General features: G+C 38.2%; 1 protein-coding gene across 15 annotated transcripts in view; it reads right to left on the reverse strand.

Moving 5' to 3' along the window:
- Positions 1-27,352, reverse strand: part of ryr2 (ryanodine receptor 2) — a 394,137-nt gene that overhangs the window by 186,423 nt on the left and 180,362 nt on the right. For all 15 annotated transcript variants that reach the window (XR_010004274.1, XM_062975204.1, XM_062975188.1 and 12 more), the window contains 10 exons: positions 26,269-26,425; positions 22,387-22,551; positions 14,069-14,190; positions 13,382-13,565; positions 13,095-13,230; positions 9,031-9,126; positions 1,669-1,787; positions 1,365-1,498; positions 658-899; positions 172-364 (listed from right to left, as the gene is read on the reverse strand). Coding sequence is in view for 14 of the 15 variants with exons in the window: in XM_062975204.1 (XP_062831274.1) it covers positions 172-364; positions 658-899; positions 1,365-1,498; positions 1,669-1,787; positions 9,031-9,126; positions 13,095-13,230; positions 13,382-13,565; positions 14,069-14,190; positions 22,387-22,551; positions 26,269-26,425 (1,548 nt within the window). In the remaining variant the exon portion in view is untranslated. The remainder of the gene's footprint in view (positions 1-171; positions 365-657; positions 900-1,364; positions 1,499-1,668; positions 1,788-9,030; positions 9,127-13,094; positions 13,231-13,381; positions 13,566-14,068; positions 14,191-22,386; positions 22,552-26,268; positions 26,426-27,352) is intronic.

Raw genomic sequence — 27,352 nt, forward strand, 5'->3', positions numbered from 1 at the left:
TTCTTTTTTAAAAAAAAAATGAGAGTATCAGTGGATCTGATCATGGAGCTACATTGATCCATCTAGTTTGGTCCTCGGAGAAGGGTCAGCAAATAGAACAGAAATGCCAAACTAAAATAAAAATAAACAAATTAACATATTTGCTTCAAATGTTATGATGCGTGCACTAACTTTATTCCTGCAGAGAAACTGACAACTGGGAAGAAAAGACCATCTATGTTGAAATTCTCAAACATCCCTTGAACTGGCTGCCCATTTATCCGGAATGAAATGCTTGGAGTACTCAGGTCAAGGCAGCAGCTGATCACATCATCAGTCCTCAGTAAATGCTGGTTGGGAGAATTCACAGCTCTTGCTACACAACCTACAGTGTAAACACAGATATACCAAAAATGAATGTAGAGGTTTATGCAAGAAAAATTACCTCCAGCATACTAAAGAGAAAATCATAGAATATATTAACAGAGCCCTGGGTGTGTTGGTCCATTAGTTAGCAACACTAAATGTCAAAAACTCAGAAAGGTATGAGTTCCACAACTGAATTAGGGACATTCCCTCTACATTTTCCTATTGAGAAAATATAATTTCCATATATAAACTTTTTGTTCCAAGTTCAAGAAGCTATTTAAAAGAGCTTAAAATATTAATTTGTCTTACCTGACCATAGATGAAGTCCATCGAAACCATAGGAATATAGATCATCACCAACACCATTACCTCCCCACTCTTCTCCTCCCACAGGATATGGCGAATAGCCTTCTGTTGATGCCCAGCCCACACGAAGGTGAGTGGCTTCTGCTGTTGGAAATGGCTCCACGTGGTCAACCATTAGCTCATAATACCATTTCCTGTACTGAGCAGAACCTTCACTGATTCCAAGGAAAATATTGGGTCTCATACTGAATGCAAGTAAAAACATAAAGTTAAATGCATCAGACAATCACATTTGTACAAAGTTTCATTATTTGCTGGAATTATTTTTATTGAACTCTTTGATGCTTGGTCTCTATGACCCTTTTATTTTTACATTATTTATTTATTAGTCTGATTTTTATCCCATTATTATCCTGATAGGAAAGATGATGCAAAGCAAGACAATAGCCATGGACAAGGTACATTGATACAAAGGGCGTGGAAGTAAAAGTTAAAAGTTAACTAATACATTTTTAAACTTTCATTTTATTCAGTTGCACATTTTATGGCATTGCAATTGCCTTTCTGCGACAAACTGATAAACTACATTTCCTTTAGAATTGCAACCATTAAAGTTGCTTGTCTATCAAAAATTCTTTTTACTTGAGAATTTATTAAAGTACTTCTGTCCATAATATTTATGGAAATATATGCATGTACTCCATGTTTACCTGCTCACATGGTTGACAAGGCGTGTCTGGAGAAGTAGGTCTCTTCCTGGCAGAAGATTGTCACAGATCAAATGTTGATTAGATCTCACAGCTACCCCATGACATACACACAGAGAGCATAAAACATCTAACACCTGGGAAAGAAATGATAATGGATAATAAAGTATTTGGTACCTCTATAAAAACATAAAGGCACTTGCTTACTATCTTAAACCAGCCCCTCTTCCTTGCTGTCATAAAGAAAATCCATAGAACTTGCTACTAATTACACTGAGCCTCTAGACTAGTCTATTCTGGGTCATACCTTATGGTTTCTTCCATGTTTGTCCAATAGGCATATAATTGATTTAATATGTCCTTCTTTAATAATATTTAATGCTTCAGGACTTTCCACCAACACACAGTGCAAAACCTCAAGAATTCCTGAAAATATAAAAAAACAGAGTTTTTTCCCCATAATATAATTACAGAATCACACAAGGTAATAAGGAGATCTAAGTACTATTACAATAGTCCTTCCTGTTTGCTGCTCATTATCATCTTGTGAGGAGGAAAGAAGAAAAGAGCACCAAAAAAGCATCCATTGTTACCACAGACATATAAAACAATGTTGTTGTTGTTGTTGTTGTTGTTGATACTACAACATCATACTGGCTCTCAGTACTGCACTGTTAAGGAGGAGATGTATCACTGCTCTTGATATGTATGGAAATGTGAACTTAATATAAAAAATACTTAATAGAACCTAAATCACATCAACTGACTCCTAAAAGCTACATGCCCCCTTGATTTAATTTCTAATGGCTTTCACCATCTTTGAACAGACATAATGGATATTATTTTTGTAATGGATATTATTTACTGTATTGCTTATTGTATTGTGTTGTGCTGTTCTTTTATATGCTGTTTACATTGTATTGTTTTGGGCATGGCCCCATGTAAGCCACCCCGAGTCCCCGTTGGGGAGATGGTGGTGGGGTATAAATGAAGTATTATTATTATTATTATTATTATTATTATTATTATTATTATTATTATTATTATTATGAGCCTACACTTCTACACAGAAATAGGAAGAGAAAATAATTTCCTTAGTTTTAACAAACTCAACAAAAGCAGCCTTTCCATGCTTTCTTAGACTTGTAAAAAAGCTTATATAGAGAGAAATAAAGTGCATTCAAATTTGCACATTTTAAAATTTCAATAATTACTATGTGTCCAGTTGAAAAATGAAAATTTGTCTCAATCAAATGCATACATAAGGTAAAACAACTAAATGAACAAATTAGTATTATAACGATAGAATAAAGAGCAAGTCTTGCAATACAATACAAACAAGGATATCAAGAAAATATAGATTTAGAAGTGTAACAAAATTTAGACTAAGATTATCAGTTCCATCTTCAGGACCACTATCCTGGCAATGACTCTTTCTTCTATTCCATATGGGCAGGAGTTAGAATGGAACCAAAGTGACATGTAAAAATGCATTTCTGCAAATGGTACCTACCATAGATCAACAATAATACCTTAATCCCAACTATTCATTACATAGCATGTCATCTTTTTATAACTGTTTTAGCCATTGTGCTTAATTGCTTTTATTTAGCATCAAATTTACATTAATTGTTATATTTGTGTTGGTCATTTAAGTTCTTATTGTAAGTTATTTTGTCTGTTATTAAGTTTAGAGTTAGGTTGCTGTTATACTGATGTAATGTGTTCTGAATTGTTTTCCCTTTTTGGCATTGAATGTTTGCTGTACGTGTTGGAAACCGCCCGAGTCCCTTTGCAGAGATAAAAGTAGGCAAAGGTTTCCCCTGATGTTAAGTCCAGTCTTGTTTAACACTGAAGGTTGGTGCTCATCTCCATTTCTAAGCCCAAGAACCTGCATTGTCCGTAGATACCTCCAAGGTCATGTGGCCAGCATGACTGCATGGAGCGCCGTTACCTACCCGCTGGCATGTTTTCGAACTGCTAGGCTGGCAGAAGCTGGAGCTAACAGCGGGCGCTCACTCCGCTCCCCGGATTCAAACCTGCGACCTTTGTCTGCAAGTTCAGCAGCTCAGCGCTTTAACACACTGCACCACCGGGGGCTCCTTTACAGACATAGGGCGGTCTATAAATAAAGTTTTATATTATTATTATAAAATAAAATAAACTCTAGAAAACTCTTTTGATTCTATTAAAAGAGAGATAATATTTTCCCACTTATTAAGGTGGGTATCCATGGCCTATGCTACCTTGTTTTAAAATAAACTCAGTGTTGGAGGTTGCCAAATACATTATTTTATACATACATAAAATTACAAAAAATTGTGCAACACTGATTACTAGTGCCAAACAAAAAATCAGAATTTTTCATTTCACTGATTTTATTGCAGGAGAATAGGTATAGTGCAAAAACTAAACTGGTGTCATACACTTTCTGTATATTACAATTGTAAAAGATACTTCTATAACCCAAGGGATGCTTGCTCAACAATACTTTGATTGTGCTTTTCCTGCATGGCAGGGGGTTGGACTAAATGGCCCCTGTAAGTCGTCTCCAACTCTATTATTCTATGATTCTATGATTCTAAGTTGAACAACTGTGTGAAATTGAAATGATTAAACAGTAGGAAGCACTTTATCACCTCTGACCTTCAATTAACTAACATTATCAACCAAATGAAGCAGCAGTTACTGTCATTAAGTATGATCAGATTTCTGCAATGCTGCACTAAGAAAAATTTCCCTAGGTTCAGGCATGGCTGTTCCAAGTGATCTCTGAATTCAGCATCAGCAGAACTACAGGACATAGTTAATTACTGCTGTCGCCATTACAGTTAATGTTGAACATGAGCTGAAATGCTGGTTTCAACGTAAAATGACATAGAATGCAACACTAAACTGTCTTCTACATTTTGACTCATACAACATGAACTATTAGATTAACTAAACTCAAAGATACATTCAAATTATTTTGGTATGCAAAACAAAGTTTTTTTTAATGTATTATTTCAAGTTTTTCTATTCACTAGAGGCAACATAAGAGGGGATCAGCTGTCAACCAAGAGGTTTACTCCACTAGTACCTCTTATTGGCAGAAGGATAGTAAAGATACAGGCATGTTAGACTGGATCTGTATGCAAAGGGAACTTGAGACTAAATGACAGAAGTTGGTAGTATAAGCATCAGTAGACTTAGACCTGATGAAGCAGACATAAGTCGAATATGCTTGCATCTAATAAAGTAGATTTACATCTAGGAAGGCATATGCTAACTTCTTTCTCTCAGTCTCAAGGGTGCTACAAGATCCCTGTGCATACTATAAAAAGTTAATTAGGAAAGATACAGAAAGCACACTGAAGTTTTCTTTATCACATCAATAACCTTATTATATGAAACTAATTGTAGTTGGTGATAATAATTTAACTAATCAAATATTAAACATTTTGATCACATGAATTACAATAAAAAGGCATTTACTATCTACATATTCCCCTAAATTATACCCATTGCTCCAAGGGCAAACAAATCATCAGGGTACTTTTTAAAATGTCTTCAGTAGCTCATCTTTTTAATTTGAGAGAAGGGGACTTGAAGAAAAATATAAACTATTAATTTGATTCCTATCTTAAAGCCCAAAGGCCAATTATATTTTTAATTAAGTAATCATTTACAGTACAGCTCTCTCTGGTGACTTTAAAAAAACTGAATTACAGAACACTTCACTGTTCTTGCCATGAAAACCCATGACAGAATCATTATAAAATACAACCCATTGCCACCCAGGATGAAAGAAAGAACGGAGAGATTTTAAGATGGAAAGGCTTTCTTCAAATTTTTTCTCATGTGTATAAGTTGTTGTGTAGGAAAAAAATGTAAATCAGTTAAAATATCACTATTCAGTGAACAGGAGGCATTTTGATGTTTCTTTAACCCATGCACTCATACTGATCACAGTAAGATATTATATGGTCAGTGTAGAACCAGCCAAAGTTCTTTGTCATTCTCTTATGTATCCTTAGATGTCTTTTCAAGTAGCAAATAACACAGGCATTTAAACAATCACTGATTGTTCCAATGTTGATAGGAGACCAAGCCAATCAATACAATGTTTTGGTGCAATTTCACTACATTTTTGTTTTAAATATTAATTCCATCTGATGTACTGAATTACCCCAGATTTAAAAATATGACCTGGATTCTTAGCCTCATTGGCCTAAACTCACTGGGAAAAGCTAAAGACGCTAATAAAGGGGGAAGAGTTCAGTATAAGTAGATTAACTCAATAAAAAGACCTGCAACATTGAGTTGGTCTCTTTAGTAGGGGCAGGACATGTGAAAGACTGATTTCTTTCATATAAGACTGACTGAAATTTAAGATTATCAACAAAAGCCCCGTTATACATCTCATAATCCCATGGGGTGGTAGGCTCTTCCTGCTTTTAGATTTTGAATGTAATTATTCATTGAAAGAGATGGGTCTTGATTAGTTTTTAGTTACTTATTTAATATTTTGCAAGCATTTCTAATGTGCATTGTCTATGGGACCCTGATAGACTGAGATACAATAAATAAACACTATGAATAAAGAAAGAATTTTGCAAGGCTGTTAATAACAGTATCTTTGGGAAGTCTCTTCTTTTTAGATTTGTCGTATGTTGAAACTTACTTGATGGCAAATATAAACAGCGTCCCAACTAAAATAGATGCAATAAACCAAAGGAACTGACATACCGTATATATTCGAAGATAAGCCGAGTTTTTGAGCCCTTTTTATGAGCTGAAAAATTCTCACTCGGCTTATAATCGGGTCAAGGTCATGCCGGGAGCAGAGCATGGAGGCCATTGCTTGCAATAGATGATATATTTCTCTCCTCCCTTATCAGTGCGTATTATTTTCCAAAGCCTCCCTTGCTCTTAACCAAGGGAATGTTTTGAAAAGGGAAAGAAGCCCTTGCAAGTCAGGAAGAAGAAAATACATATATCCATTAATCTTATAAAAGAATTTTCCCCTGAAATATTTGTTAATCTCTGCTACAGATATATAGGCATTTCCCCCTGCAAGCCTTTGCAATCCCTATGTACCTATATATCAGTATCTATCTATATACATTAACTTTATATATGAATTTCCCCTACCTGTATATCTGTATCTATGTGTATACATTCTTTTTATATATGAATTTTCGCCTCACATGTTTGCAAGTCCAGTAGAGTCTCACTTATCCAACATAAATGGGCCGGCAGAATATTGGATAAGCGAATATGTTGGATAATAAGGAGGCATTAAGGAAAAGTCTATTAAACATCAAATTAGGTTATGATTTCACAAATTAAGCACCAAAACATCATGTTATACAACAAATTTGACAGAAAAAGTAGTTCAATACGCAGTAATGATATGTAGTAATTACTGTATTTATGAATTTAGCACCAAAATATCACGATGTATTGAAAACACTGACTACAAAAATGCGTTGGATAATCCAGAATGTTGGATAAGTGAATGTTGGATAAGTGAGACTCTACTGTCTTTGCAAATCCTACACAGATAGATACAGTAGAGTTCCGGTTATTCGACATAAACGGGCGGGCCAAATGTCAAATAGCCAGAATAGACGGATAATAGGGAGGCCCTATTATCCCTCCCGGAAAGCCGGTTTAGGGAAGCGCCCTGTGCACGTTGTTGCCCAGCAACGTGCGGGGTGCTTCTCAAGGGGCAAGTGTTCGCGGGAGGGATTGGGCTCGTCCCTCCGGCGAGCACTTGGCTTAGGGAAGTGCCCCGTGTGCGCTGCTGCCTAGCAATGTGCACAGGGCGCCTCCCAAGGGGTGAGTGTTTGCTGGAGGGATGGGGCTCATCCCTACAATGAGCCCTCGGCTTAGGGAAGCACCCTGTGTGCGCTGCTGCCTAGCAACGTGCACCGGGCGCCACCCAAGGGGCAAGTGTTCACCGGAGGGACGGGGCCCATCCCTACAACGAAGCACTCAGCTTAAGGAAGCGCCCCATGCATGCTGTTGCCTAGCACCACACATGGGGCGCCTCCAAAGGGCATGGCTCGTCGGATAATATGGACAGTCGGATAACTGGAAGTCAGTTAACCAGAACTCTACTGTATAAACATAGATAAATAGGGCTTACAAATATTGCAGGGGGGAAATACACATATATAGAGAGAGGGGATTTGCAAATGTTTCAGGGGGAAATACATGTGTGAAATTAGTATATGTAATTATAGATCTATATCTAGCTCTGCATTGTTTATATAGGCATTGAATGTTTACCTGTTACTACATTGGAAGCCAGCCTGAGTCCCCATGGGAGATAGGGTGGGATACAAATGAAGTTTTTATTATTATTATTATTATTATTATTATTATTATTATTATTATTATTATTATTATTAAAGTTATTGTTAATACCATATTGTTTTTGTTGACCCTCCTTTTCCACTTACAAAGCTAGTTTACTGATGCCTCAATTAATGTAATCATATTGGTATCTATTTTTATTTTGAAATTTACCAGTAGCTGCTGCATTTTCCACCCTTGACTTATCCTCGAGTCGATACGTTTTCCCTGTTTTTTGTGGTAAAATTAGGTGCCTCGGCTTATATTCGGGTCGGCTTATACTCAAGTATATATGGTAATTGTTCGCCATTTAGCAACTTGTTCAAGAGGAATACTCTATTTGAGATTAGTCATTGGCATGAACCCTGTCTGTATTTTTCATTCTTGTGTATTTAATAAGATCTCCTGAGAAATAGGGCTTTGCAAAGTGATTCTCTGTGATAAATCTGCAAAAATATACTACTGCTAAAGTTCAATGGTTCCTGATGCGAGTTCATACATGTGACTGGAGATGAATTCAATAAAAATACACTAGCATGAATAATCACAACAGCATATTGATTTTAATAAACAAACAAATCTTACACACAAATCTTTTCTAATCAATGTACAAATAAACATATAGAAACAGTAAAATAAGGTATGGGGAGACAAGTTTAACCAAAATGGCTAGCTGGTAAGGAACCCAGACCCCCTTTCTTTCTCTGCAGATTGTCTCCCGCCATCTCCTTTTCCCAAGATCTCTCATACGGAAAAACATTTCTGACATGACAAAAACAACATTTGGGTCAACAGGCTACATAGAGCTAAATCACAGGATTATAAAAGTTCTGAACTCTTCACCTTCCTATTTAGAACTGTTCAAAATTGTGTGGGGGGGTGGCCTTTACTTTTTAATTGACTGTGTTAGCAATTACTTTCCAGAAAGCCATAATTTTAGATGTCAGTAAAAGACGTGTGTTGCCAAAGTGTAGAGATAACACTTCCAAATGGAACCTGTGTTTTCTTTCCCAAACTGATTACAAAACTAAACACATTAAGAATAGGTGACTAAAAGCAATGTTCCAACAGCAGAAGTCTTTAATTGTATTTAAATGGGATGGATTGGTTCCACATAAATCTGATGCTTTGCAAAACATTATATACTGGAGTGGACATAGAAAGAATAACTTTTAAAATTATTTCCATGTAATTTATAATGTTATTAGCAAAATGACAATAACACACAAGAAACATAGAGATCTCCTAAAAACAAAATACTACAATACATCATTTCTCTTTATGCTTCTCCTTATACAAAATGCAAAAATAGTAAATATATAAATACCAGAAGATGCTTCCAGTCTCTCCAATCTACTGATAAGCCAATCAAGAGATCCAGAAAACTGGGCACAGTTTTTACGATTCCCTCTAATCAAAGCCGCTACCAAAGGGAGAGAAAGAAAAAATAATCATTATTTTCTAAATCTTTACCTCCATAGCCTGTATTTCATGCAAACTCTACAATTTAATAAACTAGAGCAGGGGTGTAAAACCCATTTTCATCAAGGGCCACATCAACTTTATGGTTGCCTTCAAAGGGCCATTGAATCCAAGGACAGAGAATCCATGGACGCAGAGGGCCAACTATAATTTATTTACATAGTGATCGATGCTCTTCACTTTTTACCTAACTTGGGTCCCCAGATGTTACTGAATGACAACTTCCCTCACTTTTGAGGGATATTGCCAAAATTTGAAAGATAACTGCTTGGAAAGTTTTCCATTGGCGTCTGTGCAGGTGCAGTAACCCCATATGTGTGCATTCACAGAGACCACAAAGAAAAATGAGAATTGCAACCCAACAGTGCTTGTGGCTCTGAGTTTGGGGAAAGGGCATTTAAAAGTCAGACATCATACCCACAAGCCTAGTATCTAAATTCAAATCTCACTATTCTGATTAAACAGGACAAGTGGCAGCCTTGTTACTGTACCTCAACTGCTATCTGCTCTAGAAATGATGTCTAATAATGAGGAACACAGAGGTTGTAGTCCAGCATCTGGAGGTCCAAATTAAATGACTTAGTGGGACAGATTTGGCCCACAAGCCTTGAGTTTGAAACATGTGAACTAGAGAGTGAATGGCTGAGCTGTCCATGTATGCAGCCCACTTGCTTCTTCTGCGGTCACACAATAGCTTCTTGTGATATTCAAATCCAATACATTGCTTTCAATTCTTCATGACCAAAACTGGCAGCAAGAGACTCTTATGAACATCAAGGAACATTTCATCCCAAACGATAGGGACTGAAATGCATATCACCAAGAGAGGGACGAACCAGCTGCAGAAAGCAGGTTTTATAATACTGCTTCTTCTTCTGGATAATTCTTACTACCTCTTAAACTTATTTGAAAGCACAAATTGTTTTGGGCAGTGATTTATTATTGTATTTATTAGCTGGGTACCCGGCAATGCCTGGGTTATTTGAAAAAGGCATTGTTTGTTTTTGAATATTAGGTTAATACCAGTTTGGTAATCTGTAACACTACTTTTTAAGGAAAGAAGCCAGTCTTTGCTTTTGTTTTTAATGAATGTTCCCATTGGGAAATGCATAAGGATGTGGGTGAACTACAATTTCCAAAATCATGGGTCAATCTCCCGCCAGTATTAAAAGTTGGCCATGCTGGGTCTGTGTGCCAAGTTTGGTCCAGTTCAGTCATCAGCTGGGTTCAGTGCTCTCTGGATATGGGTGAACTATAACTCCCGGATTCCAAGGGCAATCACCCAGATATCCCACCAGTATTCAAAGTTGGTTATGTTGGATCTGTGTGCCAAATTTAATCCAGTGCAATAATAGACTTGGAATATGTAGAATGATGAAACTGCCTTGGTCTATGATTTTTGAATGGTGTGATTTTAATATTGAACGTATTGTTTTTAAACGGTTAACATGTATTAATTTTAATTTAATTTATTTTAAGCTTACTGTTTGTAAGTGTTTTAAGGCATCTAAATAGTTGCATCTAAATAAGCCTCCCTTGAGTCCCCTGCGGGGTAGAGAAAGACAGGGGCAGAAATAGGGTAAATAAATAAACTCCCACTGGGTAGGTCAGTCCCCCCTCAACCCCCTACAGTATGTTCTGTTGCTCATGGGGGGCATTGTGTGCCAGTCCAGATCAGTCATTGGTGGGCTTCAGAGTGCTGTGGATGCAGGGTGAACTACAATGCCCACTGGATGGGTCAGTCCCCCCCCCCAAACCCCTCCAGTATGTTCTGTTGGTCACCAGGGTTATGTGTGCCATGTTTGGTCCAGATCAGTCATTGGCTGGATAAGGGTGAGTACAATTTCCAGAATTCAAGGTCAATCACCCCAAACTGTATTCACAGTTGGCCATGTTGGGTCTGTGCGCCAAATACAGTCCAGATTTGTCATCGTCCGTCCGTCCACCCCAAACCCTTCCAATATGTTTTGTTGATCTTGGGTGCCTGTGTGCCAAGTTTCGTCCAAGTCTGTCATTCATGGGGGTCACAGTGGCGTGTGCAAATAGGAGCCAAGGGGAAAGTTGCGAGAAACATCGCTGCACCGCCACCCACATATGTACATAGATACATTCACTTTTAATATATCTATTGATATAAATATATAGATTTATACCCTACTTTATCTCCCCCGAAGGGGACACTAAGCAGCTAATGGTAACAATGCGCTAATTCCTTGTTATAGATTGCTATTCAAAATGGTGTCAGGGTATGTGCAGGAAGAAGCAAAACAACATTTTACTCCTCCAATTAAAATAAATCTTGCTTTTCTTATCAATAAATATCATAAGCAGAATATAACCAGGGAGAAAAAAAACTTTAATAAAATCCTTATTTAGTAGCATTACAGCTATAGCTGTGGCTAATTTTACTGCATGTCAGGCAATTGATAACATAGCCAAAGAGAAGCTCTGCATAAATTGAGATTAACTCATTTTGTTCATATAAGCATTGCATGACAGCTACTGGACAACCTTTTCAGTCATGAAATACCTACAAGCCATGCTATCAGAATAAGGGTGAAATTGTTAAGAGTATGAGACATTGCATATGAAACCAGATCTGTTCTTCCTACTTCTATGACTCCTGATGTAAGTCATGAAACAATAACTTTCATATGATTGACCATTTTAACATGATCTAGAAATGGGCATGATGTCATCCAAGTGTGAAGGCAGCATGACAAATGCGTGTTTCTGAAAACAGGTGGGATTTTTTTCTCAAAAAAATGTGGTTTTGCATATAAACATGTGACTTCCAAACCCAAAAAAAAACACCCCTCCATAATTCTGTGGAAAATAATTTCCTCGTACAATTCAGGATATGCAAATACTGTCCAAATACATACATTTTCCCTTTATGTTATTCTTCCAAGCAGGGTTTCTGAATAGTAGCTAGGAAGTGAATACTAAATGTTTTTTTCCATTTACCAATATATTAATCCAAAAACAAAATCAAAGCATACAATTTTTAAGCCCATATTCTAAAGGCATTTTTCTTTAAGTACTCAAGCTCTAAAATTCAGAAAATGCTCTTTCCTGAAGAGTTAAAGAACAGATTTGTAGGCAGCCCTAACAGCAATCCATCAATGCTCAAGAGCCTAAAATCAGTGATTCTAATATATGGATAACACATAGCAAGCTGAGCTTCATGCACATTGTCTACAAAACACAGAAAGACTGCAGGGGTACAGGAAAGTTCGCATTCATCAGTATTATAAAGGTGTATTTTGAAATAATATTGTATGTCGTCAACAACTATTCTGAATTATATTCATACAATGGTTAGCTATAAGTATAGATATCAGTGAGGTATGAGCTATATTCCTAATTTCAGATCTAAATGAGTTGAGTATTTTCCTTATTCAATTTTTGAATAAATTGTGCTATACATGCACACAAAGTAGAATTCAATCAAACTTCTTATCCATTTCTTGTTAACTTACAAAACAATTTTCCTTAAAAGAGTATTAAGTAATTCTTTAATATAAAAATATTGTTATTCCAAGTTTGCCATTTTTCATCATTATAGATACAGTAGAGTCTCACTTATCCAACATTCTGGATTATCCAACACATTTTTGTAGTCAATGTTTTCAATACATCGTGATATTTTGGTACTAAATTCATAAATACAGTAATTACAACATAACATTACTACGTATTGAAATACTTTTTCTGTCAAATTTGTTGTAAAACATGATGTTTTGGTGCTTCATTTGTAAAATCATAACCTAATTTGATGTTTAATAGGCTTTTCCTTAATCCCTCCTTATTATCCAACATATTTGCTTATCCAACGTTCTGCCAGCCCATTTATGTTGGATAAGTGAGACTCTACTGTAATCACAATTATTAAAGTGAATTACTTACCTAACAATTCATATAATGAGTTTAGAATAGATTTCCAAGTCTCTCCTGCCTCCTTCCCTGCTACATCGGCAAAATGTGCTGCACTGCTGTAGACATGCAAACGATCAATACATTCAAGCACCAAGTTGATCATACCCTGCAAAGGAAAAGGTACTCATCTGAGGCAACGGTAACATTTTGTTTTAAAAGACAGATAAATCCATATCTTATTTAACCTTGTGCAAATTTGAAGGATTGTTTAGCCAGTCCTAAATGTGAAATATCAAGGGCAAAACTAAGATTGTTACCTCTTCCTGGAAGAGATTCTGTCGATTCTTCAGTGCTCTTAGTCGGTTCTGCTTGTCTTCATGCTCTAAATGCTCATCAGGTGGATGGAAGTAACCAATCAAGTCCTGAAGGCTAAGGCTTACTGATTCAATAGGTAAGTCAACTGTGGAAGACTTTGCTTTCTTGCTGAGAGCATCAAGGCCCCTAAAATCAATTAAAGAACTGTCTAAGACATACTGTTGGTTGTCAACAATTTATTTTTGTTCTTAGGCCCTAAATTGGCTCACCTCTCGGGAGAGCAGGGAAGCATATGTTTACAGTGATGGGCTGAAGCAAGTTGGGTAAGGTTAGACACAAAACTAGGAAATCTCACCTGTTTCCTCTCCTCCCACACACAAATTAGAGTGCTGGGAAAGAAACAAAACACTCTTGCAGTCCCCACGCTTACAGAGAGCTTTGAAAATTAGACTGAACCAAGTTGACCATGGCTGATTTAAATAATGTATGTGTACATGCTGCTTTGGAGAGCATTTGGATAATCACTATCCTTGGCGTAGCAATGTCAAGCATATAGATTTTACAATCTAAAAATTGACAAAGAAAGCTACACAGAACAAGAAATGAATGCAGGGAGCAATACAGGAAGAGTGGTCACGTATTGCAATCATACGTATTTATGTTTAGTTATAGGCTATGAACTCTTGTACCTTATGAACCTATTGAAAAGGAAGACGGTACTACGAATTACTCGTGCAGTACGTGATTCTTCATGCTGCGATCTGGACAAAGTTAGGCCATCATCCATATGACCTTCATGGTGCATGATAGCCTGCAATGAAATGACAAAGAATAATAATTATAATAAATCTGTAATATTTAGATTTGTACACTGCTTTTACCAACTCCTGAAAGCATTTCACACACACTATTTTGGTTATGTTAAACAAGTTACCTGAATATTTTTTCCCACCTTACCTGGGTGAGAGATATAAGGTGGGGAGAAAAATATTAAGGTAACTTGTTAAACATAACCAAAATAGTGTGCAGATACTCTATATCAGGGGTCCCCAAACTTTTTAAACAGGGGGCCAGTTCACGGTCCCTCAGACCATTAGGGGGCCAGTCTATAGTTTTTTTAAAAAAAAAACTGTGAACAAATTCCTATGCACACTGCACATATCTTATTTTGAAGTAAAAAAAAACCTAAACAGGAACAAATACAGCCTCAATGTTAATAATATAAATCATCATCATCATATAAATAATAAAGAGGGTTGGAAGAGACCACTTGGGCCATTTAGTCTAGCCCCCTCCTGCCTTTGTCCACCAAAAGCACAAGCAAAGCACTCCTGACAGATGGCCACCCAGCCTCAATATTAATAATAATAATAATAATAATAATAATAATAATAATAATAATAATAAAAATAAAAATAATGAAGAGGGTTGGAAGAGATCCCTTGGGCAATTTAGTCCAACCCCCTTCTGCCTTTGTGCACCAAAAACACAAGCAAAGCTCCCCTGACAGATGGCCACCCAGCCTCAATGTTAATAATAATAATAATACAAATAAAAATAATGAAGAGGGTTGGAAGAGACCCCTTGGGCAATGCAGTCCAACCCCCTTCTGCCTTTGTGCACCAAAAGCACAAGCAAAGCTCCCCTGATAGATGGCCACCCAGCCTCAATGTTAATAATAATAATAATAATAATAATAATAATAATAATAATAATAATAATACAAATAAAAATAATGCAAATAAAAATAACGAAGAGGGTTGGAAGAGACCCTTTGGGCAATGTAGTCCAACCAGCTTCTGCCTTTGTGCAGCAATAGCACAAGCAAAACACCCCCTTAATTATTAAAAATTAAATAATAACTAAAATACCTTTATAAACACAAAACAAAGCTTTGCAAGGCAAGCACCGGGCGAAGAAGGAGGCTGGGAAAGGCATCACACGAGGGAGGAGGCGGGGAAAGGCTCAAGGCTGGTGAAGCAGAGGGAGGAAAGGGCTCAAGGCTCATGCAGCAGAGGGAGGAAAGTCTCTAAAGCCAAAGCTCAAAGGCTTGTGCAGCGAGAGGGGAAAAGAAGGAAAGGCTCCAAGGCTTATGCAGGGAGGGAGAAGCCAGCAAAGCTTTGCAAGGCAAGCACTGGGAGAAGGAGGCGGGGAAAGGCACCGGGCGAGAGAGGAGGCGGGGAAAGGCACCGGGCGAGAGAGGAGGCTGGGAAAGGCACCGGGCGAGGGAAGAGGCAGGGAAAGGCACTGGGTGAGAGAGGAGGCTGGGAAAGGCACCGGGCGAGGGAGGAGGCTGGGAAAGGCACCGGGCGAGGGAGGAGGCGGGGAAAGGCACCGGGCGAGGGAAGAGGCAGGGAAAGGCACTGGGTGAGAGAGGAGGCGGGGAAAGGCACCGGGCGAGGGAGGAGGCTGGGAAAGGCACCGGGCGAGAAAGGAGGCGGGGAAAGGCACCGGGCGAGGGAGGAGGCTGGGAAAGGCACCGGGCGAGAGAGGAGGCGGGGAAAGGCACCGGGCGAGAGAGGAGGCTGGGAAAGGCACCGGGCGAGAGAGGAGGCTGGGAAAGGCACCGGGCGAGGGAGGAGGCAGGCAAAGGCACTGGGTGAGAGAGGAGGCGGGGAAAGGCACTGGGAGAAGGAGGAGGTGGGGAAAGGCACCGGGCGAGGGAGGAGGCGGGGAAAGGCACTGGGAGAAGGAGGAGGTGGGGAAAGGCACCGGGCGAGGGAGGAGGCGGGGAAAGGCACTGGGAGAAGGAGGAGGTGGGGAAAGGCACCGGGCGAGGGAGGAGGCGGGGAAAGGCACTGGATGAGAGAGGAGGTGGGGAAAGGCTCAAGGCTCGTGCAGCAGAGGGAGGAAAGGCAGGAAAGGCAAGGCTCCAAGGCAGCGAGAGGGAGCTCAAAGGCTTGTGCAGGGAGCGGGAGAAAGAAGGAAAGGCTCCAAGGCTTATGCAGGGAGGGAGAAGGCAGGAAAGGCGGTAGCGGCACGCACCTTCCTTGGAGGAGGGTGCGGGCCGGATAAATGCCTTCAGGGGGCCGCATGTGGCCCGCGGGCCGTAGTTTGGGGACCCCTGCTCTATATCATAAAAACAACAACAGTCCAGTCATTTCGCTGATGGGCTTAATCACAACCAGTGGTTAAACCAGGACATTACACTATGAATTTTCAAGCTATTCAAGGACCAACACTCCATATCGTTGTGGCAGCGCTGCATGCATAGTAGGGGATAGTCACTACTACCATTAGACCAAAGGTCCATCCAGACAGAGTCCATAATGTGAGAGCTCCTGTGGTTTTACCAGGGGCATTCAAATGACATCTTCAGTTAAAAAAAATTAATTCAAGACAAAGCAGGAAAATCCTGCTTTATCTTGAATTAATTTGATACATCATTAAACTTGGATCTTCCTAAAAGTACGGGACCTGTGGGGACTAACCTCCAAGTAGCCGCTCTGAGTCCCCTTGGGGAGAAGGGCGGGGTATAAATGCATGTAATAAATGCATGTAATAAATAAGTAGTTCTGGGACTACCAAGGTGTTTGTCCGCACAGCCCAATTTGCTTCTTTGGGCCCCTGGGCCCGAAGAAGCAAAAAGGAGACCCACCCCCTCCCCAAATCCCCCTAAAACATTTAAAATAAAATAAAAACTTACCAGGCCCCCATTAGGCCTTCCTGCCACGTATCAATGTGCTAGCTGGGAAAGGGGGCAAATCTCCCTCCCACACACACACACTCACACTTTCTGACGCAACATTGGTACATTCCAGGAAGCATGCAGAGAGGCCTAATGGCAGCCCGGTAAGTTTTTATTTTATTTTAAAGATTTTAGGGGGGATTTGGGTTGTCCCCATTGTAGCACAGTTGTTACTACAATACAATGGAGACAATCCTCAGGAAAGCCCACATCTTTTGGGCACCTGTACAGACAGTAACATGGGAGAAAATGGGTTACCTTAGCCCATTTTCCCCACAATAAATTGCTGTCTGGAAGCAGCCCAACACAACTGAAAGATGGATCACCAGATTTATAGTGTTTAACAACGTGTACTTTCAATTATACAAGTGTGGGTAGTCTCCCATTCTAAGTATTACTGTTGCTAGCACAAATGTTTATTTCTCAGGTCTGTTCTCAGCTATTACTGTATCCTTGTAACTGCCAAGGTAAAATTAATTTATCTAGTAGTACCTACTGAACACAAAATAATCCTTTCAAAGGGCCCTTCCACAGAGCCATATATCCTAGAATATCGAGACAGTAAAACCCACAATATCTGCTTTGAACTGGGTTATCTGAGTCCATACCGCCATAAATTCCAATTCAAAGCAGATAATGTGGGATTCTATTCAGCTGTGTGGAAGGGGCCAAAGTCTCTGGAAAGCTGTTAAAATTTGGCTGGCCATCTTCTGACTACAACCTTAAAGCCCATTTTCTTGATGGCAGGATTCCCATCCATTACAAAAGAGCGTAGAGCTAGTTGAATGGTACTAAGAGCTGTTCTCCATGCAATAAATATAAATCTTTACATATTGCCTTCTTATATAGAAGAATAAAAATGTTTCCTCCCACTGAGCAATTTTTCCCATTTTTAAAAAATTATTCTTTAAATTATCAATTTAATAAATTTGAAATGAAAACAAAACATAAGGACAAGAAAGAATTGTAATCTATGTACACTAAGTGTTTACACGTAAATATTTCTTTTTTCTCACAATGTCTTTTATAAATACCAAAAACAAATACAAAAATGCGTGAAAAGTGCTAGCCTTTTCATTCTTGCTAAGTGGGTAAAATTTAGAAGTGCTACTTTGACCTATTAAGACAAGTTTTTTTTAATACACAGGACGGTTCTACACAGAAACTATCATCCAGTTTAGAAATTGATTAAAATGAACTGGTTTTGCTGTGCAACGCTCCAGGAAACAATTTAAGGCTTGGACTGTGGCCACAGTGAATCACAACTAACCCCAGGAACTGCAGTATCCATGCAGGGTTTTTTTTTTCTTCTTAATGTAGGCTGAAATGCACTGATGTTCAAAATCCCCCTGCATGAGATATGCTCTGAGCAGCTGCAGCATGTTATCTGGCTTGTCCCAGTCTTTTGGTGAATTACACTGTTTCTGGATTGATACATGCCGGAGCATGCATTTGGGGTGAACATTTTGTTGACACCTCAAACTCATGCCCCCTTCAAGCTGCATTATAGTGTCTGTATAAAAGCACCACCAGTTCCTACCTAAGGCATCTGCCTTACTCTGCATGATGTTACAGATGGACCTGAGTGCAACACTATGCACTGAATTCATGGGTAAATAAACAACCACATAATTTTCTGTCAATTTTAATCACCCTATACACAGTACTTCCAGAATTCAGCATTATCAAGCATTTACTGGGTGACAAATCAGAACTGTAACATCGCCAAGTTACATAGAATATCTGACCCCTTCTACGCTGCCATATAAAATCTATATTATCTGTTTTGAACTGGATTATATGGCAATGTAAACTCATATAATCCAGTTGAAAGCAGATAATGTAGGTTATCTGTTTTGATAATATGGATTATATAGCAGCATAGAAGGGTTTTCTATTATGTTGGATAAAATCAGACTTTTAATGTTTACCTATTATTTGTGTTGCTATTCCAATGGTAAAAATGAAACTGAACATTCTAGGAGCTATTGAGAACACAGTGACAATGTTGAAAAGGAAGAAGTTAATGGATAAAGAGCTCACAGCAAAGAACGTGACAAAAATAGTGAGGACAGAATAACAAGGAAAACAGACGGCAGAGGCTTGGCTGAAGAGATTTATAAGTAGAGTTTTTTCCCTTAGGTTTTTCATGACATGAGTAAAAAGAAGCCTTGCCACATTATTGCAGAATAAAACATTGGACAAAATCTGCCCAAGGCAACGCTTACCAGTTACATGACAAGAATTCTAAATAATAAATGTACTGCTACAAAAGTATTCTTTATATTTTTATATTTATATACTTTTGTTACAAAATCTTGCAAAACTAATTCCTTCCTTCCCTCTCAAAAACTTCTGGATCGATTTATCTGATATCTGTATGGTTATTATGATGCAAATCCTCCAGTCATGATGGGTCATGATGTTTGAAGATGAAATATGTTTGTATTAAACTGCCATATTAATCTGGTCCCATAGCAATTAACAACTGAAATTTTACTAATTGAATAATATTTACTAATTCATTACATGAAATATTATCTTCCAAAGCAGATAATAAGATTTCTAGAAGAATTTTATGGACCATGTAATAACCACACAGGGATGTTTGAGGCTTACTCCTTTAAAAAGAGCCTTAATCAGGACTTTTTTTTTTTACAGTTGGATAACAACAATTATATAATTACTGTTTGACACAAATGGAACTTCATCACATCTGGAAATTCTCAGATTAGGAAAGATTGTCCTAAAAATGAGATCTCAAGTTTGCTTAGTCCTATACTGTAAAGTCCATTTATGACAATCCTATGCACAGACGACCTTCATAGAATCATAAAGTTGAAAGAGACCTCATGGGCCATCCAATCCAACCCCCTGGCAAGAAGCAGGAAAATCACATTCAAAGGACCCCCGATAGATGGCCATCTGGCTTCTGCTTAAAAGACTCGAATGAAGGGGCCTCCACCACCTCTCTGCCACCACCAAACCTGGTCATACACTGTTCCATATGAGTTCATGGCCATTGCAAGTATATCTGTTGACATCACATGAAGAAGGGGACTTTCTGCAATCTTTTTGTTTGGTTGCATTGACATTCTGTTCTGCCATTGGTAAAGGCACAGAGCTCCACACAGACTTCCATGGCTGGTTGTAGTAATGGTGGTAGCACAGCCACAATCAATTTCCTTTCCCTGCATGGTCCAGTCAAAGAGTAATGATGCCAGCAGATCATGTCAAAGTAGACCTAATCTAGCTGTGCAGACTGTGGGATACTACAGAGTTTCTAGTAAACTCTGGAGTATCCCCTGATTTTTGTCAGAAGAGAGCCAAGGTCAGTTTAAACCAAAAACACTGAGATCTTGAGTGGGGGTAGATTTCATGAAGACAGCCAACCTTCCATTTGAGGTGAGTCTGGGTTTGTTTGTTTGATACTTTTAGTCTTCTTTTGATTTCTTGACTACACTCTCCATTTTAACTCATGAGTAAAATGAAGTATAGAAAATCTGTAACCATGCTAGAATCTACCATCTACTTTAAGGTTTAAAGCAACAATGCTTTTTAATATTAATATTTTCCTTAATCCTCAACTCCTACCTTGCTTTGCCCTATTTTCCTTAACTTAATAGCTGTTCCATGTCCTTGCTAGTTTCTGCTAGTAATATAGTGTTATCTGCATATCTTAAATTATTGATATTTCTTCCTTCAATTTTCAAACTTCCTTCTTCCATGTATAAGCCCAATTTCCATACTACGTGTTCTGCATATAAAACAAATACTTTTGCACATGATATGTTATGTATATAAAGGAAACAGCATTGTCTGATTATCTCATTTAATACTAAGCATTATGTTCCCCCATATTCTGTTCTCATAGTGCCCTTCTTTCCAGAGTATTTGGGAGAATACTGGGAGAAGCAAATGTTTGTTACTCATTTCTTCTAGAGTAATTCGTGATTTATGCAGCCAAATGCTTTGCTACACAGTACAAAGCATGGGCTAATTTCTTCTTTGGTGTAGTTCATTTCTAGTGCATCTTCCTTTTCTGAATCCAAATTGAACATCTAACATTTCTCACTCCATATATGAGAAATATCACTGTTATAAAATCTAAAGCATCGCTCTGCTGTCATGGAAGCTTAGGGCAATAGTCTGATTGTTATTACTATCTCTGATGTCCCATTCCTTTGGGACTGGAATATATATATTCACTGATTTATTTCTTTCCAGTGCTTTGAAAGAAGCTTCCACTTAACATCAAAGGATTCTTGTTTCAGAATTTACAGTTCTTCGCCATATTACTTCCTTATCTTTTATTTTGTCCCAATAATGTAATATGGTCATATAATATTTGGTCACATTTTACAGCATGTTTAATTATACTTTGCCATAGTTCTGCATCTGTCATCTTTCTCTTTCACACTCTCGCATCATATATACTGTTAATTCAGCCTTCAAACAACTTCTTGGTTAAAGGTTAATAAGAATAATATAGCCCTGGCACCAGCCCTTGCTGGTTCTCCATGCCTTAAGCCTAAAATTTCATCTCCTCATATCCTCACCCTTTGATAAAAATGAGTTCGTTAAATCCAACCAAACACCTCAAAGCACATGTTTCACTAAAGTAATGTATGGGAGGAAAGCAGAATGGGTGTGGGTGTGTGGAGACAGGGAGAGAAAAGCCAATGAAGGATACAATAAAAATACTTGGAAATACAGAAACTGGATCTTTTCATCCAATTAGTGAGCAAAATATCTCCCCACCACCGCAACTCATTCCATTTCTTTGCGTTTTCCCATTTCTCTGACATTCCATGCTCACAAAATCACTGGTACAGAAGACATCTTAAAACAGTAAATCAGCACCTGTTGTATGTTTCATAAACCATATTTCTCCTCCTGAGTCTTCTTACTGTACTGTGTCTGGCAGGGAGAGGCATTCAAGCTATTGATGACCTTATTAGCATCAGTGTTAACAAGGAAATCAATAGTGTTAAATCATGACAAGGAATCCAACAAATTATCTGTTTAAGAGTCCTCCCAAGCTTTGGAAATATTCACCCCAATGATGCCAGGATGTGAGATAAACACAACTATATATTATTGAGGGGGAAATGCAGCTAAATTTTTCAGTCCTCTGTATTCAGTCCCCTGTAGCCCTGCTCCATGCATTCAGTGTCTACTTCCATTTTGTTAACAAAAAGAAAATGCTTTCAAACTTAGTACTAGAAAATATTGAATTTATAAGACGTAATATTAGTATTTTTCTTTCATGCTTATATGTCAATTTTATATTTAGCGCTTTTGTATAAAATATCTTACCTTGCGTTGCACAGATCCCATTCTTACAGACTTTGCATCTACTGACTGGTATGTAAGCCACAAACCCGTGTCAACATGCTGTATGAAGCAGACTGAATCTCCATACTTTATCTCAGGTGCTCCCATGCCATCCACCTCTTTCCTTATTCCTATATCTAATTTTTCCTTTAAGAAAAGAAGATAAGATAATACACACAAAACTACAATGAAAAGTATGAGATTTTATTTTCTTAATACAAAATGGTATGTAGGCATAGCTTGCTACAATCAATAATACATAAATGTATAATTCAGTGTTCCTTAATTTTAATTAGATTTAAATCTCCTTGTTGTTTCCTATAATTAATCTAATCTCTTTCTTAAAATGCAGCATTTTCTGAATGACCATTAATGCAATAGTTTTTTTAAACATTTCTTATTAATTAAAATCAAATATTGTTGTTGTTCCTTAGGGTCACCATAAACCAGAATGACTTGAAGGGAGCTTCAAGTCATTTCTGGTTTATGGTGACAGTAAGGCAAAGTTATCATGAGATTTTACTGACAGATGGGGCTTTCCTTGTCTTCCTCTAAGAGAGTGTGATTTGCCCAAAATCACCCAGAAGGTTTCTATGTACAAATGGGGATTTGAACCCTGGTTTCCTAATATCCTAGCCCAAGTCTTGAAAAACTACACCACTGGCTCCTTGAAGCAAAATATACAATGGCTATCCAAAAAGTAGATTATGTTTTGGAATTAAAAATGAACAAAGTATAGGAGAAAACATTTACCATATGCAGTTGAAAGCCACACCCAAATACCACTTCTCAACATAGTCACCATTCAAATCTAGGCACTTATAATAGTGATGAATGGGCAACTCCTTCCCCACAAAACTCTGCCACTTGCGTCCTCAACCAGCCGGTCACCCCTTCCTGCAGCTGCACATCGTTGCCAAAACGCTGCATTGAGGACGCAAGCGGCAGAGTTTTGTGGGGAAGGAGTTGCCAAGCTCATTCATCGCTATGATAAGTGTCTAGGAGGAAAAGAAAACAACAGCCTTTCCATGAATTAATACAAGGAGTTTCAAATTGATGGTGCCAATTTCAAAACCATATAATATAACTGGGTCCATCTATTAGCGAATTTTACACAGGAGTAAGCCACAATGACTTCAATAGAGTTTATTTCCAGGTTCGCTGCTCTAAATTATATACCTCACTCTTGTAAAATTAGGTTTCGTTAGGAAAATAAGGTATTTACTTTGCTGGGAGGGAAGTGAGAAGATTTTGCCTGACCAGAATGTTACTTATGACAAGCTAATATTGAAAAATGTGAAAATATATTTTAATGGAAATGTTATATTGCTAACATGCTATCTCTGACAAGCAGGGATATGGATTTAATGCCTCAGGTGATTTTGCATGGAGGTGAGTCACAAAACTGAATCCAACTCTCTGCTAAAATGTCCTGATATGAAAGTGGCTTTCACAGAACCTTTTGTTTTTGTGGTTCACTATTCATTCCACACAGAAAATGTTAAAAGTATACAATTGCTGAGGATAATGGTAGAACTACCAAAGATCATTAAATTTACAAGACTTTGCCCGAGTATGACTGTTTACTAAGCAGCTTTAGAGGAAAGATTTCCTACCATGCAATTGTTGATATGTTTTTTAATATTTGCCTCGTTGTTTGTTGTTGTGTGCCTTTATTTCTGAATTATGGACACCCTAAAGTCAACCTTTTACAGGGTTTCTTAACAAGATTTGTCCAGAAGGATTTGCCGTTGCCTTTCTTTGAGGCTGAGAGAGTATGACTTGCCCACTGTTATCCAGTCATTTCTATGACAAAATATTGGTCTTGGAGTCATGATCCAAAGCTACAACTAATTGCAAATTGCCCTATCTGCAATTTACACTTGCTTTTTTCCCCTTGAGGCAACGGTGCCTTGCCATATGTTATATTGTTTCGCATGAGCCCATGCCCAGACCTCTCTAATTTCTTGCCCATTTTATTCCTGGTTCTGGTTACTGAGGTTTGCTTTGATTTATTTTAATGATATTTTTATACTCTGCTGTTTTTAATTTTTTAAAATTAGATTGTTACTGTATATGTTTATTATGTTTTTAAATGTGTTTTTAGTTGTAAACTCTGTTGTTTGTTTATTTATTTATTTATGTAATTTATATACTGCTCTTCTCCCCCAGGGGGACCCAGAGAGGTCTTACATAATGGCAAGATTAATGCCACATATAATACAAAATATAGAAAAACCCAACAATCATAAAACACACTTAAAAACCAATATCATACCCAATTAAAACAGTAAAACACTGTGTGACCGTTACAACAGGGCCAGTAGCATTGGGCCAAAAGTCCAAGCCAGTCTGTATTCAACTTCACATTAATCCAACGAATACATCAGGTTATATCAACTTGTATCCTCGAATGGGCCAAAAGCTTGGGCCCACATCCAGGTCTTCAGCTGCTTCCTAAAAAAACATGAGTGAGGAGGCTTCCCTAATCTCCCTTGGCAAGGAGTTCCACAGCTGCAAAGCCGCCACCGAAAAAGCCCTGTCTCTCGTCCGTGCCAAACGCACCTGTGGCTGTGGCAGTACCAAGAGCAGAGCTTCACTCAAAGATCTTAATCTGCGGGTCGGCTCATAGGGGGAGATACATTCGGAGAGGTAAGTTGGACCAGACACGTTTAAGGTTTTGTAGGCCAAAGCCAGCACTTTTAATTGTGCCCGGAAGCTAACAGGCAGCCAGTGGAGCTGCTTCAACAGAGAAGTTGTATGCTCCCTGAATGGCGCTACGGTTAATAACCTGGCTGCGGAACGTTGGACTAGTTCCAGCCTCTGAACAGTCTTTGAAGGCAACCTCACGTAGAGTGTATTGCAATAATTCAAACGAGATGTAACAAGAGTGTGGACCACTGTGGCCATGTCAGGCTTCCCAAGGTACAGGCGCAGTTAGCGCACAAGTTTGAGTTATGGGCTTTGTCCTGCTTGTAAGCTGCCATGAGCCCCTTCAGAGAGATGGTGGTGGGACATAAAAATAAAGTTGTTATTATTATTGCTATTATTACTATTATTAAAAATGACAACATATATATCATGTAACATGATAATGAAGATTTAAAAAAAAACTAAAGTGAGTCATTTAAGGGTGAAGCTGGATGTATCCAGATACCTACTTTAAGATTTGGGTCTGTTTATGTGTTTTAGGAACAGGATTTGAGCTAGTGAAGGCCCCACCTATGTACAAAAAATTTTGCTTCTTCTATACTCCCTTCTACTGTAGCAAGATATCATTTTTCCTAGAGGAAAATGTTCAGTACTGAAGGGAGACATAAAAGCCCAAATGGGCCAAACAAGCTAAAAGTACAGCCTGCTTTAGTCACGCTTTGCTCACTATGGTTTAAAGCTTTGTGATACTCCGACGCCAAATCCACCATTAAGCACCTTATCTGGGATGTGGAGCTGCAAGAGCATCTAGGGGAAATAGGCAGATACCCAGATATTAAAAACAGTATGATGTTGTTCACTCCAGTGAGTTTCTTATCAAAGATAGGCATCCCCAAATTTAGGAGATTTTTCACCCTGGCCAGATTCAATGTGTTGTCATGAGCATTACAGTTTAAATGTTTTAACATTTTACATTCCTGGTCAATGACTGTAATAATAAATTTCATTCATTCACATACTCCAGTCTAATATTGCTTTTTGACTACAGAAATTTCATTCAGTTACGTTATTCAACATTACGGCAACAAAACCAACACACTCTGGACAATATTCTTTTAAAAGCAAAAAGCATAGCATTAGAATTTTTATTTCAGAACCAGAACAATCACTTTTTTTAAAGGAAATAAAATAGGATTTTGTTTGACTATTTACCTTGGAAGACCGAAAACAAAATGCTGTAGATTTCACATCAGCTTTCTCTTTCTCAGTTAGAAGAAGACTCTTGTCATCCATGAGGCTTAAATATTTCCCTGTAGTTATATGTCTTAATCTGAATGGTTGTGCCCATCTAATATGACTTCCACTCCACCTGATGAAAATTCAGATCAGCACTCTTAGGTAATGTGAATTGTCAGACTTAAAAACAAATTAAATATAAAATATGGTTAATAGCTAATTCTTATTGAATTGGATGCAATAGAAGATCCTATAATTGATTTAATGTTTTTTCTTCCAGAACAAAAACTGCATAACTATGCAGTGATTGATTTTGTAGGAAAAGGGTCTTTAATGGGGCTGGACGGATAATATCACATGCTATTTTCAACAGAGGGAGCAGGACTGGACCACATTTTGGAGCTAAAGATTTGACTGATCTCTCACTCCAGATCTTGAATGTGCATCTACAAGGGCTTCATGTGGACATCACAAATCCTCAGGCCTCTGCATAAGGTCAGCTGGACTACACAGCACCAGAATCAGGTAGTGATGGGATGGGATGTTTGTACGTTGACATATTCCATTTTATAGTCATGTTGGAATATAAATTTTCCAGATCTTTTCCATGCATCCAGCTGCCTCCATCACTTCAGAATTAAAAGGCAAGTCATAGGTTCCTCATTAGTTAAGCACATCTTTCAGATGCTAATAAGAGGGGGCTGAAGAATGTTGAATTCTATTTAAGTCTGTGAAGCTCTGTCATAATATCCATCAATTTGGCATTAATGCACTGACAGTAAAAAATCTTCTCCCAGGGATTGATTTGTATGTTTACTTAGAAGGGGTTTGCTAAAAAGGGAGGTGAACAAGTGGGTGTGTATGGCCAAGAATGATGGAAGGAGAGCGTAGGAAGGAAAATAACAACTATACACATCCCAATGCAGTTTTCAGAATAGGAAGTAATAATAATGGAGCGGGAAGATACATATTATTACCACTTCTGTGATTGGAGACAGCCCAATATCACAATTAAATTAAAATTGAGACAACTGATCCCATTTGTTAAATCTTTAGTCAG

Source organism: Anolis carolinensis, chromosome 1, assembly GCF_035594765.1.
Source record: "Anolis carolinensis isolate JA03-04 chromosome 1, rAnoCar3.1.pri, whole genome shotgun sequence".
In the NCBI taxonomy this organism is placed as follows: Eukaryota; Metazoa; Chordata; class Lepidosauria; order Squamata; family Dactyloidae; genus Anolis; species Anolis carolinensis.